Source organism: Meleagris gallopavo, chromosome 12 (assembly GCF_905368555.1).
Source record: "Meleagris gallopavo chromosome 12, MGAL_WU_HG_1.1, whole genome shotgun sequence".
Taxonomy (NCBI): Eukaryota; Metazoa; Chordata; class Aves; order Galliformes; family Phasianidae; genus Meleagris; species Meleagris gallopavo.
The window spans coordinates 371,005-383,665 of record NC_139415.1 but is presented as its reverse complement, the minus strand read 5'-3'; the positions used below and the strand labels follow the sequence as shown (position 1 = coordinate 383,665).

The 12,661-nt window shown below is 51.1% G+C and overlaps 2 protein-coding genes across 5 annotated transcripts in view; one reads left to right on the top strand and one right to left on the bottom strand.

Annotated features, from left to right (window-relative positions):
* The window catches only part of DUOX2 (dual oxidase 2), a 27,081-nt gene extending 21,149 nt beyond the window's left edge, over positions 1–5,932 (bottom strand). The window contains exon 1 of one of the 2 annotated variants that reach the window (XM_019619299.3): positions 5,742–5,932. The gene's annotated coding sequence lies outside the window, so the exon portion shown is untranslated. Of the gene's footprint in view, positions 1–352; positions 602–5,741 lie in introns of those variants that run through there. The other variant, XM_085233502.1, reaches the window with a different exon arrangement.
* DUOXA2 (dual oxidase maturation factor 2) lies at positions 428–12,661 on the top strand. 3 transcript variants are annotated; one of them, XM_085233505.1, is made up of 9 exons: positions 428–494; positions 1,593–1,683; positions 2,924–3,222; positions 3,362–3,419; positions 6,113–6,247; positions 6,441–6,654; positions 9,605–9,659; positions 10,760–10,974; positions 11,425–11,622. In XM_085233505.1, the coding sequence occupies exons 3-9, from the start codon at positions 3,076–3,078 to the stop codon at positions 11,480–11,482; spliced, it is 882 nt and encodes a 293-aa protein (XP_085089631.1). In that variant the 5' UTR covers positions 428–494; positions 1,593–1,683; positions 2,924–3,075; the 3' UTR covers positions 11,483–11,622. The 3 variants fall into 3 exon arrangements, with proteins under 3 accessions (XP_085089631.1, XP_085089630.1, XP_010715459.1); XM_085233504.1 differs by lacking the exon at positions 9,605–9,659 and having other exon boundaries at positions 431–494; positions 11,425–12,661; XM_010717157.4 differs by lacking the exon at positions 9,605–9,659 and having other exon boundaries at positions 478–618; positions 11,425–12,661.

The window sequence follows — 12,661 nt, the reverse complement described above, 5'->3', positions numbered from 1 at the left end:
CCCATCCCATCCTGTCCATCGAGTTGGCACAAAATGTTTGGCCCAATCCCTTCCATACACCGCACAAGCAGGAACACGCATAGTCCCCATCACACAATGCAAGCCCTCAATGCAAGAAGAGGCAGGAGTAGCACAACCCCTTGACCCTGCCACACCCCACAGACGAACAAGCAGAGCTCCGATCCCTCGGACTCCACACTGGACACGCGTGTCTCTCCCTGGCTCCGGCACCACTGCACCCCCCACACAGGCATGTCGCGAGTAGAACCGATCCCCAGCCCTCCACGCAGGCAGCGACCACCGACCCCCCCCGGCCCCCCACGCAGGGGAGGACCCGACCCGCGGCACTCACCTGCCCGGCGGCGCGGAGGACAGTGCGGCGGGGCGGGCCGTGCCGGTATTTACATAGGGCTCGGCGCCCGCCGCTGCCTATAAGAACGGTGCGCGGGACGGTGCCACCCGAGAGCCGCCGCCGCCGCCGCCGCCGCCAGCAGGTAGGTTGCTGGAAAGTGACCGCCGAGCCCCGCAGCCCCCTCTGGGGAGCACCGATCCGGCCCCAGCCCTTCTCGAGCTCCGAGGAGCAGGCGCTCCCCGTGCGGTTGTGCGGGTCCCGGCTAGGTGAGCGTGAGGAGGAAAGGATGAATCGCTATCCTAAATTCAGGTCTTTATCTCATTTCGACCCTCCTCCAAGGGTGGGAAAATAAAAAATGTCTCCACCCCTGAACTGCAGCACTAATTGCTCGGTTTCCAAGGGTGAGGGATGGCCCTTGGAAGTTTTAGTGGGAAATGCCGCTTTGTAGCCCTCAGCAACCCAATCTAGAATTGCTATTGACTCTGCTGCAAGGTTTGGGCTGGACTTCCAGCCTGACACATTCTATGGCAGGAAAATGTGATTTCTGTCAGTGGAAGCTGCTAAGGTTTCAACATCCTGCCTCCCTAGTACTTCTCCCTTGCCAGTACAGAACATTTTAAAATAAGATAAGCGTGTTTTTTAAATGTCAATTTCTACTAAATGACTGAACTCTTCCTTGAGGACGTCTTTTGACTTTTTGTCTCTGTATACTGTCAGAGGAGATGACAGGGCGTTGGGGCTGTATGCGTGCTTCTGCATTGGAGGATGCTTTCCAAGGTGCAGCAACTTCTGTTTCTTCTGCCCTGAGCTGCAGGTCCCAGTTTTCCACTTTCAAGCTGTGAAAATGTCAGGGAATTGGTCTTCTGTGCAGGGATTAAAGTGAGAATTGAGGTTGGGCTGGCAGCAACAGAAAGCACTGTTTCCCTGGGAACTCCCCCAAAAACTACTCTTAGAGTGTACAGGAAATGCAGGAACCCTTTGATACTGCCTGAAGGTTAAAAATAGATTAAAATGGGAACATTTTTCACGTTAGTGGGGTTTCAGTTCTTTCTTGCTGCTTGTGGTCTGATTATTTTGATTTGCAAAGGGTTGTGTTTTAGCGGGTGCAGTCAGGGAAAGCATTCCTTTCCTCCAGACACCTTTTGAAGTCAGGCCAAAGACAATGGGGAGAGGTGACATTCAAGCAATCAAGATTTGACTAACTGTAGTCTAAATGAGTTGTTTATTCCTGCTCTTACAGCCTCTTGGACTGTCTGTGGGCACGTTTGCTGGAACCCTGCGACTGGACTTCAACCTGATATTGGAACTCAGTTTCAGTTCCTCCTTGTCAGGTAATTCTAATAGCAGTGGTGCTGCAAGGCTGGCCATCTCTGTGCTTAGCTGTCCAGGGAAATATGTTGGAATAGTTACAGCGAAACAACGCAAGCTGAGCTTTATAAGTATGCTTGATGGCTCTGTTATGCTGGAACTGAGTGTCCAGATGAGAGCAGGAGCAGTTGCAAGCCAGGCAATCTCCCTGCAAAACCAAGTGTCTGTTAAATTGTTTGCTGTAATGGTCTCTGTTTCTTGACAGAGAGGAAACAAAGTATTGCTTTTATGGATTAAGAAGTGAATTCAGCTGCCCCCGAGAAATTGATTTAAGATCCTTAGTGTAATTCCCTTCCACTTCTGGGGATTTGAGACTCACACTTCTGTGGCTGAATTGCTTTGAGTTGGATCTTACCTAAAAATATGATAATTATTGTTTTCAGAAAATAAGAAAAAAATCAACTCCTCCATGCAGGGACAGAATGAAATTATATTTGATCATGAGTCATATTAGCTCTGGCATTCCCTGACTTCTGAAGACTTCCCAGGATAGTTACATACAGAGATGATATTAAATAAGGGAAATGAAAGGACAAAGCATGTAATCAGTTTTGGTAGAAAAGATCTAATCCAGAAATGGGGGAAGTCCAGTAATTACTAGGACTGAAGTGTTAGTGGGAGTTGAAAGTAATCAATGGGAATCGCACAGATCATCTGCTCTTGGTCTCGTGTAGCTCAGTCTGCTGCACCCTGAAGTTTATTCCTGACGCTTACATGCTCCAGTGCCTTGTGTTCTTGGACCCATAAACCAGGAGTGTACTTTGCAGATCCTGGGAGAAGCCTCTGAGGAGAGGGGGTGGAAATGGAGGTGGTGGTTTGCTCTGCTTGGTGTTGGTGCTGGGATAATTCTGCTTCTGTGAAGTCAACATTCTCGGTGAATCCTCGTCATTTTGAAGGAAGGCTGCACATGCCAGCTCAGAGGAGTGGTGCCTGCTGGCTTGCAGACTTCCTGGAAGGGCACACTGCAAAGCTGAAGGCCCTGGCCGCATCTGCTGGAGGGAAAGACCCAGCTCTGCCCGGGGAGGAGCTGCTCAGCAGCTTTCTGGGCTTGGGCTGCTCCCCACAGACAGCTGTTGTGGTTCCTCACACTGCCACAAACCCCTTGGACTGGCTAAGCACTGAGCGAGGCACCTCCTCTCCGCTGCTGAGGGCTTTGGGTACTCCTCTGCCAGGCAGTATTTCACTGGGCTTATATCCTTGCAGTGTCACACTTCCTTGACCTTCCGGAACAAGGAATCGAGGCCACCCTTCCGCAGCTGGTTCTTCTGGAGCTGAGCTGGAACTGGTGACGACAGACTGGAGAAGCCTGGGCCTGTGCTGTGACCACCTCTCTCACCATCTCCTGGAGGTGCAGAATGACCCTCTTTGATGGCATCTACCCCTTCTACCCACAGCAGAGGAAGAGCTTTGTGTTCGATGTCAGCACCATCATTGTGGTTATCGTCTTCCTGATGCTGGCTTCCACCTTCCTGCTCATCATCCCGGGCATCCGTGGACGGGCGGTGCGTGATCCTTCTCCCAGGGATATGCATCCATTCTCCGTGTTTTGGATGCCAGGGTGACCCCGGCTGGCTCAGGGTGAGGCAGGAGGAAAGCCAGGGGCTGTTCTCTGTGCCTGACATCCCATCTCTCTCCACACAGAGACTGTACTGGATGATCCGTGTTCTCTTCAGCTTGATGGTGGGAGTAATGATTGTTGGTAAGTGCTGCACACCCCTCTAAGGGCAGTTCTGAGAGTAAGATTTGGCCCTGGGGCAGGGTCTAGGTCCAGTAAGAGTGGTGGCTTGGCAGGAGCTGGTTCCCCTACCCCTGCTATGCAAAAGAGCAATGCAGCTCTCAGGTGGGCTCCTTTACCACTTGAACCATATCATCATAAAATCATTACGGTTGGAAAGATCACTAGGCTCATCTAGTCCAACCATCAACACATCCCCACCATGCTCACTAACCATGTCACATCTCCATGGTTCCTGAACACTTCCAGGGATGGTGACTCCACCACCTCCCTGGACAGTATGTTCCAGCGCAGTACCACTGTTTCAGAGAAGAAATTTTTCCTAATATCCAACCTGAACCTCCCCTGGTGCAACGTGAGGCCATCAACTCTCATTCTATCACTGTTACCTGGAAGAAAAGGCTGACCCACACTTCACTACAACCTCCTTTCAGGGAGTTGTGGGGAGTGATATGGTCTCCCCTGAACCATCCCAGCTCCCTCAGCCACTCCACATAACTCTTTTGCTCCAGACCCTTCACAGCTCTGCTGCTCTTCTTTGGACACACTCCAGGGCCTCAGTGTCTTTCTGACAGTGAGGGTCCCAACACTGAGCACAGCACTGGAGGTGCAGCCTCACCAGTGCTGGCTATAGGGGGGTGATCACCTTCCCGCTCTTGCTGGCTGCACACAAGCCAGAATGCTGTTGACCTTCTTGGCCACCTGGGCACACTGACAGCTCGTGTTCAGTTGAGGGTCAAACAACAGCCCCAGATCTTTTCCTCTGCACAGCTTGCCAGTCACTTTGCCCCAAGCCTGTAGCAATGCTTGGTGTTGTTATGGCCAAACACAGGACCCAGCCATTGGTCTTCTTGTAGCTCACCCCATTGGCCTCAGCCCATCAATGCAGCCTGTCCAGATCCCTCTGTAGGGCCTTCCTGCATCTAGGCAGATCTACAATTTCTCCCAACTTGGTGCCATCTGCAAACTTACTGAGGGTGCACTCAGTCCCCTCACCCAGATCAGTAATAAAGATATTAAACAAGGCTGACCCAATACTGATCCCAACACAAGGGCTGCCAGCACTTGACGTGCTTATGTGCACTTCTGAGTCTTTGCCTGTTCTAATGGCACTGAGGAGCCCACGTTTCTCCAGCTGCACAGCCCAGTGCCAAGGGAGCATGGATAAGGAGCTTGGACAGCAGCCAGACAAATTTAGAGCCTTGCAGTGATGTAGAGAGAGTAAGACAAAACAAAATATAGTCAGCATGGAAGTAGGCAGAGATGAAGGAGAGAATTTGATTGGGCAGAGAGCAGGAAATCTTCCATAATTAATGGCACTAATACTTGGAAACAGCAAGGTTCAGGCTGTGGGCATTTCAAATTTGGACAGAGCTGCAGGGTGTATGAGCAGCAGCTGCAGGAAGGGGAGGGAAGATGATGGGCAGGGAGAGCAACCAGTCCTGACCCTAAATCAAGGAAACTCTCCAGGAGCCCTCCAGGGGAAGGTTTTAAAGGCAGATAACAAAAAGCCACTTGGAGCAAGATGATGAGGCGCAACCTAAATGACAAGCCCTAGGTCAACTCGAGGATAGAAGTACGTAGCCAGACTGTGACTGGCCCCAGCACTCTGCTGCCTGACACATGGGTTGCAGGGCCTGGTCTGACTGCAGTGGTTACCCTCTGCTCGGAAATATCCAGGCACTGGGAGATGCTACCAGAAGTGCCAGGCTGCAGCTCATGGAGGGGTGGGGACAACAGCTTGCTCCACAGCCTGAACCAGTTCAGCCCTTGCTCAGCCCTGGAGAACCATCCAGCACTGCTCTCTGGACAAGGATGCAGCCAGGTGCTGCTTGGGTACGCAAGAGGAATTGATTGTTTTAAAGCCAGCATCAGGATTTCTGTTCAGAGGCAGCAGGGCACACTCAGTGCTGTAGCCAAGAAATGTCCCCTGAAGCTGCTGCCGGATCAGTGTTCTCACAAGTTGACCCAGCTTACATTCAGGCAGATTTGAAAGGTCTTGTTCAGCCTGAGGTTCAGTCCTCACCCTTAATTTCAGCTCACATAATTGCCAGAAAATTAAGTCCATCACAAAGTGAAAGTGTTTCAGAAAAGAAACGTTTTTTTTTTTTTCCATAAAAACATACAGCAGAAAGGATTCCAATTCTTCCTTCTCTCCCAGCTGATAAAGGTGGACCATCCTGCTCCACCATTTCTATGTGACAAAAAATCCAGTGGATTTTTATTATTAACTAACAGTGTGATCAGCTGCTTAACAAGGAGCTTAATAATGGCAATGAAACTCACCCTGCTGCTGAAGCTGAGGAATGGGCTCATTTCTGAGCCTGGTCCCCCGGGGCTGCAGTGCTTGCCATGGTGGGGAGTGCGTGGGGAAGTGCCGAAGAGGATGGACGAAATGGATTCAGGCTGTGGGGATCGGAGCTCCCTGCCTGCAGGACCGAGGGAGTGGATGCTGAACAAGAGGACAAGAGCTGTGCCAGGGCGTGGGGGCTGGTTGTGGCACGTTTTTGTGGCTGAGTCATCTCTCCTGCCCTTCTTACATTCCCTTGCAGTGTCTCAGTGGGAATGCACAGCTTGTACTTGCCCTGGGTCCATCCTGAGCTCAGTAAAGCCCTGGAGCAACCCCTCTTTAACCCTAATCAAACTTTTTCTGGCAGTTGTACAGTTCACAGGGGACTGGGAGAGCGGCTGGGTGACAGCCAACACCTCCTACAAATCCTTCAGCCTTGCTGTGGTGAATGTGGACATTGGGCTGCACATCGGCCTGGCAGGGGTGAACGTCACGCTGGTGGGTGAGTGCCATGTCCCTTTCTCTTCAGTCCCAACTGTGCAGAGACCATGGCTATAAGAGGTCTCCAAGAGCTTTTTCGATGGCCTTGGTTTTACAGGAGGCTTCTGGACAACCTCTTGTCATCAAGATGCTCCTGGCTGTCAGTGCTCATTCTACTGGGCTGCAGCAGGACCTTACTCCTCTTCCTCCGGCAGGAAACCCAGTGCATCAAGTCAACGAGACCATCAACTACAACGAGCACTTTGCCTGGAGCTTTGATGCAGACTACGACCACAGCTATAGCAAAAGTCTGGAGAAGGGGCTGCCCAGCCCCATCCTCTACGTGGCGGAGAAGTTCACCACACAAAGCCCCTGCAACGTGCACAGGCAGTACCGCATCTCCAGCCACTATGCATCAGCCAGTCTCTGGTGAGGCCTTCTCTGCAAGGACGTGGCCTTGCCCTTGGCCAGTCAGGGTGGTGGGCGGTGGGTGGCGATTGCAAGTTGCTATGAGGAGAGCCATGTGTGTGGAGGGCGCTCTCTGAGGTCTGCTTTCAGACCGCTGGCCCTGTGCAAGGAGATCTTGCTCCTGGACAACAGCTGAAGGCTTCCCTTGTAACCTAGCTCTTAAGGCAAATTCAGAGCTACTGCAAACAGCTTATTCTACATCTGCAAACACCTACTTCTACAGGTGCCATGTGCTGCTCTCTGTGGTCTGCCCTGCACCACGCTTAGGTGGGCAGGGAGCTGAGATGGTGTAGATATACAATCTGTGCTTTTGCTTTCTCGACATAGCAGTATGAGCATCTCCCTGCTCAGCCTGGGAGACCAGGGATCACTACAGCCTGCCCACAGAGCTTCTTGACCTCATGCAGTGCAACCAAGAGCCCAGATCTCTTTTCCCACTTGCAAATCCTCATATAGAGCATCCTAGTCCCTCTCTGTAACAGGTATGAAGCCCTGAAACCAGAGGGAGTGGTGAGTGATGATGACGTGGGAGCACTGCTGCCAAGCTTGCTTAAGGTGAGGCGGTCAGCTCCACGTTTGAAGACTGCCTCCTCCAAGAAAGAAAGGAGGGTGATAGTTGTAGGCGACTCTCTTCTGAGAGGAACAGAGGGTCCAATATGTCGGCCTGACCCTACCCGTAGGGAGGTGTGCTGCCTTCCTGCGGCCCGGGTCAGGGATATTTCTAGAAAACTCCCCAGCCTTATCCGCCCCTCTGATTATTATCCTTTATTGATAGTTCAGGCCAGCAGCGATGGGATCGTTAATAGAAGCCTGAGGATTATAACAGATGATTTTGGGAGACTGGGGAAGTTAGTTGATGGAGCGGGCATACAAGTAATGTTTGCCAGTATTCCCTTGGTGGCAGGGACAAACACTGTGATGACCAGGAAAAGCCATCTTATAAATGCACGGCTGAGAGGCTGGTGCAAGTGCAAAAATTTTGGATTCTTTGATCACAGGGCAGTATATTCGGCACCTGGCCCGAGGTCTGCTGATGGGAATTACCTGTCTCCAAAAGGGAGACGGATACTTGCCCAGGAGCTGGCTTGTAGACTTGTAGAGAGAGCTTTAAACTAGATAGGAAGGGGGAAGGGGATAAAGCCAGGCCTACTACAGATCAGCCTGGGGAAGTGGTGTTGGGATTAGGTGAGAGGCGAGGGGCTCAGCTGAGGTGCGTCTACACTAATGCACGCAGCATGGGCAACAAGCAAGAGTTGGAAGCCATTGTGCAGCAGGCAAACTATGACCTAGTTGCCATAATGGAAACGTGGTGGGATTGCTCCCATGACTGGAGCGCTGCAATGGATGGCTACAAACTCTTCAGGAAGGATAGGCAAGGAAGGCGGGGTGGCGGTGTGGCTCTCTACGTTAGGGAATGTTTTTATGCTACTTAGATTGTGACTGGGGACGATAACGTTGAATCCCTTTGGGTAAAGATCAGAGGAAGGGCTGACAAGACAGGCACCCTGGTGGGCGTCTGTTATAGACCTCCAAACCAGGATGAAGAGACAGATGAGGTATTCTATAAGCAGCTGGCATGAGCTGTACAGTTGCCTGCCCTTGTCCTCATGGGGGACTTTAACTTCCCTGACATATGCTGGGAGTACAGCACAGCACAGAAGAAGCAGTCTAGGAGGTTTCTGGAATGCATAGAGGATAACTTCCTGATGCAGCTGGCCAGAGAGCCCACGAGGGGAACTGCCCCACTAGACCTGCTGTTCACAAACAGGGAAGGTCTAGTGGGAGATGTGGAGGTTGGAGGCTCTCTTGGACAGAGTGACCAGGAAATGATAGATTTCTCGATTCATGGTGGAGCCTGGAGGGGGAATAGTAAAACTGCTGCCTTGGACTGCAGGAGGGCGGACTTTGAATTGTTCAAGAGACTAATAGGGGGAGTCCCCTGGCATTCAGTCTTAGCAAGTAAAGGGATCCAAGAGAGCTGGTTGCTCTTCAAGAAGGAAGTCTTAAGGGTGCAGGAGCAGGCAGTCCCCCTGAGCTGCAAAATGAGCCGGCGGGGAAGAAGACCGGCGTGGATGAATAGGGGGCTTTTCTTGAGGCTCCGAGAGAAAAAGAGAATCTACCGCCTGTGGAAAGAGGGACAGGCAACTCAGAATGAATAGAAGGATGTGTAGAGGTGAAATCAGAAAGGCAAAAGCCCAGCTTGAATTTAACCTGGTCGCTGGGGTGAAAAGGAATAAGAAACTCTTTTATAAATACATTAACAGTAAGAGGAGGACAAAGGAGAATATCCACTCTTTGCTGGATGAGGCTGGGAATGTGACCACTGAGGATAAAGAAAAGGAAAAGGAATGCCTTCTTTACGTCTGTCTTTAAAAGTCAGACCAGTTATCCTCAGGATACTCCTCTCTCTGACCTGGTAATCTCGGCTGGGGAGCACACTAACCCCCTGTGATTCTGGAAGAAACAGTCAGAGACCTACTACTCCAACTGGACTGCCACAAGTCTATGGGGGCCAGATGAGATCCACCCGAGAGTGCTGAGGGAGCTGGCGGAGGTGACAGCCGAGCCGCTTTTTATCATCTATCAGTGCTCCTTGTTGACTGGTGAGACTTGCCAGTGTGACTCCCATTTACAAGAAAGGTCGTAAGGAGGATCCAGGGAACTACAGGCCTGTTAGCCTGACCTCGGTGCCAGGGAAGGTTATGGAGCAGATTGTCTTGAGGGAGATCATGCAGCATGTGCGGGATGACCGGGGGACCAGGCTTAGCCAGCATGGGTTCATGAAGGGCAGGTCCTGTTTGACCAACCTGGTCTCATTCTATGATCTAGTGATCCATCTGGTGGATGAGGGAAAGACTGTTGATGTGGTCTACCTAGACTTCAGCAAAGCCTTTGACACTGTCTCCCACAGTATTCTCCTGCAGAAGCTGGCAGCCCGAGGCTTGGATGGGTACACTCTTGGCTGGGTAAGGAGCTGGCTGGAGGGCCGGGCTCAGAGAGTGGTGGTGAATGGAGTTAAGTCCAGCTGGTGACCGGTCATGAGTGGTGTTCCTCAGGGGTCAGTGCTGGGGCCTGTCCTCTTCAATATTTTTATTGATGACCTGGATGAGGGCACCCTCAGTAAATTCGCAGATGACACCAAATTGGCTGGAAGTGTGGATCTGCCTGGGGGTAGCGAGGCCATACAGAGGGATCTGGACAGGCTGGAGAGCTGGGCTGAAGCCAACAGGATGAGGTTTAACAAGACCAAATGCCGGGTCCTGCACTTCGGCCACAACAACCCCAGGCGACGCTACAGGCTTGGGGCGGTGTGGCTGGAGGACTGCGTAGAGGAAATGGACCTGGGGGTATTGATTGATGCTCGGCTGAACGTGAGCCGACAGTGTGCCCAGGTGGCCAAGAAGGCCAATGGCATCCTGGCTTGCATCAAAAACAGAGTTGCCAGCAGGAGCAGAGAGGTGATTGTTCCCCTGTACTCAGCTCTGGTGAGGCCGCACTTCGAGTACTGTGTCCAGTTTTGGGCCCCTCACTGCAAGAAAGGCACTGAGGCCCTGGAACATGTTCAAAGGAGGGCAACAAAGCTGGTGAGGGGTCTGGAACACAGGCCATATGAGGAGAGGCTGAAGGAGCTGGGAATGTTCAGCCTGGAGAAGAGGAGGCTCAGGGGAGACCTCATTGCTCTCTATAACTTCCTGAAGGGAGGTTGTAGTGAGCTGGGGGTCGGCCTCTTCTCTCGTGTCATTAGTGATAGGACCAGAGGGAATGGTTTCAAGCTACGGCAGGGGAGATTCAAGCTGGACATTAGGAAGTACTATTTTTCAGAAAGGGTGGTCAGGCACTGGAATGGACTGCCCAGGGAGGTGGTGGAGTCGCCGACCCTGGGGGTGTTCAAGGAAAGACTGGATGTTGTGTTGAGGGACATGGTTTAGTGGGAGCTATTGGTAATAGGTGAACGGTTGGACTGGATGATCTTTTAGGTCTTTTCCAACCTTGGTGATTCTATGATTCTATGATTCTAGTCAGTGGCACTTGCACATCTTGTCCATTGGTCTTCTCTTGTCTCTAGGGTGGCCTTTTGCACTTGGTTCATCTCCAACATGCTCTTCTCCACGCCTGTCCTAGTCTATGGAGGGTACATGATCCTGATCACAGGGGCCTTCATGATCTTCTCACTGCTCTCCTTCTCCACTGTGAGGAACTCCCTGGTGTGCCCAATCCAGTTTGGGACCACATCCCTGCAGATAGGCTATGGGGGATCTTTCTGGCTCACGCTAGCAGTTGGTAAGTACAACAAGTTATTTTAGGTCCACCACCATGTCCCCCCTGGATGTGCAAAAGCCCCAGGACTTTCTCTTCACCACTGGAGGTGAGGGAGCTTGGGACTGCAGCCCAGTTTAGGCTTACCCTGTGTCTTGACACAGCAGCTCCCAGCAGAGATATGGAGAGGGCTGGCAGAACTGGGAGAAGCATCACTGTCTTGAGGGTGATGGAGAGATTTTTAGCTCCTGAGTTGCAGCAGTCCAAAGAATTGGGGATGAACTGGCCGAGTTTTGAGTCTTGTTCTTGGATTTTATGGTGGTCAGCACAGCAGCTGAAACCACCTCATAGAGTAGGTGGCCATCTTCTGTAAGAGAAGGTGTCCTTTGGTTTGGGGCCATTGGAGTATGGATATGGGGTGGGAAATATGCTGATGTTTACAAGATTGCTCATGGAGAGCATGTTGTTTTCCAGGCTTGCTCTGTTTTGTGGCTGGGATCACTGTTGTTGCACTGCACTACTTCAACTCTGACCTACTGAAAACTTTCTTTGATCTCCATGAGGACAAAGCAGAGGACTATCGAGAGACGACTGAAGTGTACGTCAACCTGCAGTTCCTGAACAGTGTTCTGTCTCCTCCTCAAACCTCCAAACTTATCCCTAATGACATCTAGAAGAAAAGTTTTCCTACTCCTTACCTGAAGGTGGGCCTAAGAACACAGAGCACAGACTCTTCTTTATGTCTCTTGAGACTCGTCTATCCATCTAGTTGTCTTTGAAGAGTGCATAAGTCTACGTTAGGATGAGGACTTGCTCAGAACTACCTTTGCAATCCCTGATTGTCCTCTCCAGGACAAGGGCAGCTTTGCAGTGCGCCAACAGGCTGCAAGCAGTATAGCTCAGACCTCCAGCAACCTGAGCTGCACACTCACCTGTCTGAGGAGTTACTCCCGTTCCTGCTCTATGTCCTGCCACAGCTTGGTGCAGGGGGTTTCTGATGGCCAGTTCCCATACCAGTGGGTGAGATTTTCCATACTGGTAAGATTTCTCTTTGAGGATGCTCACTACTCCAACAGCCAGCAATCAAACACGCTTGGTCTTTCTTTCCCAAGCACTGACGTCTAGTGTAGACCTTCAGATGTTCCTAGGAAAGCCAGGCACAGACCCAAACTCCCTCAGGCTGGATGCTGCGTGAGCCAGAGTATAAAAGATGGCTACAAAATTAAAGATTGAGTAAACATACTGAGGAGCTCGCCAGGGGGAATGTGGTGATGTGATTATTTTCACTTTCAGACTTGGGTTTTATTCAATAAGACTTGTAGCCTAACACAGGCCAAAAAGATGCCATAGGAAAGACAGGAGAGAGGAGTGCAATTACACCCATTCTCTTGGATGGGCTCCATTCAAGTGGAGCACACTTGGGCTGGCTGGGCTTATCACAAAATGCAGCCTTGTGTCAGCCCTAGCCTGCCTGTAGCCACGGTGAAAAATTGAGAGCATCAAGTTGCATTATTACAAACAAAAGATGAACTCTGGCACTAAACCCACTGGCCCTGTGAGACTTGCATTGACACGTGCAAGGAGGTAGTCATATCTGGATGCTGAGGAAGGATTCTTGCTGTTTCATTAGGTTACTTTCTCCTTTCACATGATGTTTGCATTGCTTTGGTGTGATTTGTTGCTCGCAAGAATTATTGATATTAGTATTTTT

Coding starts and splice junctions, on each gene's coding strand:
- DUOXA2 (XM_085233504.1), top strand. CDS start 3,076: ATGACCCTCTTTGATGGCATCTACCCCTTCTACCCACAGCAGAGGAAG. Junction 6,248..6,440: donor GGTGAACGTCACGCTGGTGG/GTGAGTGCCATG, acceptor TTCCTCCGGCAG/GAAACCCAGTGCATCAAGTC. Junction 10,975..11,424: donor CTGGCTCACGCTAGCAGTTG/GTAAGTACAACA, acceptor GTTGTTTTCCAG/GCTTGCTCTGTTTTGTGGCT.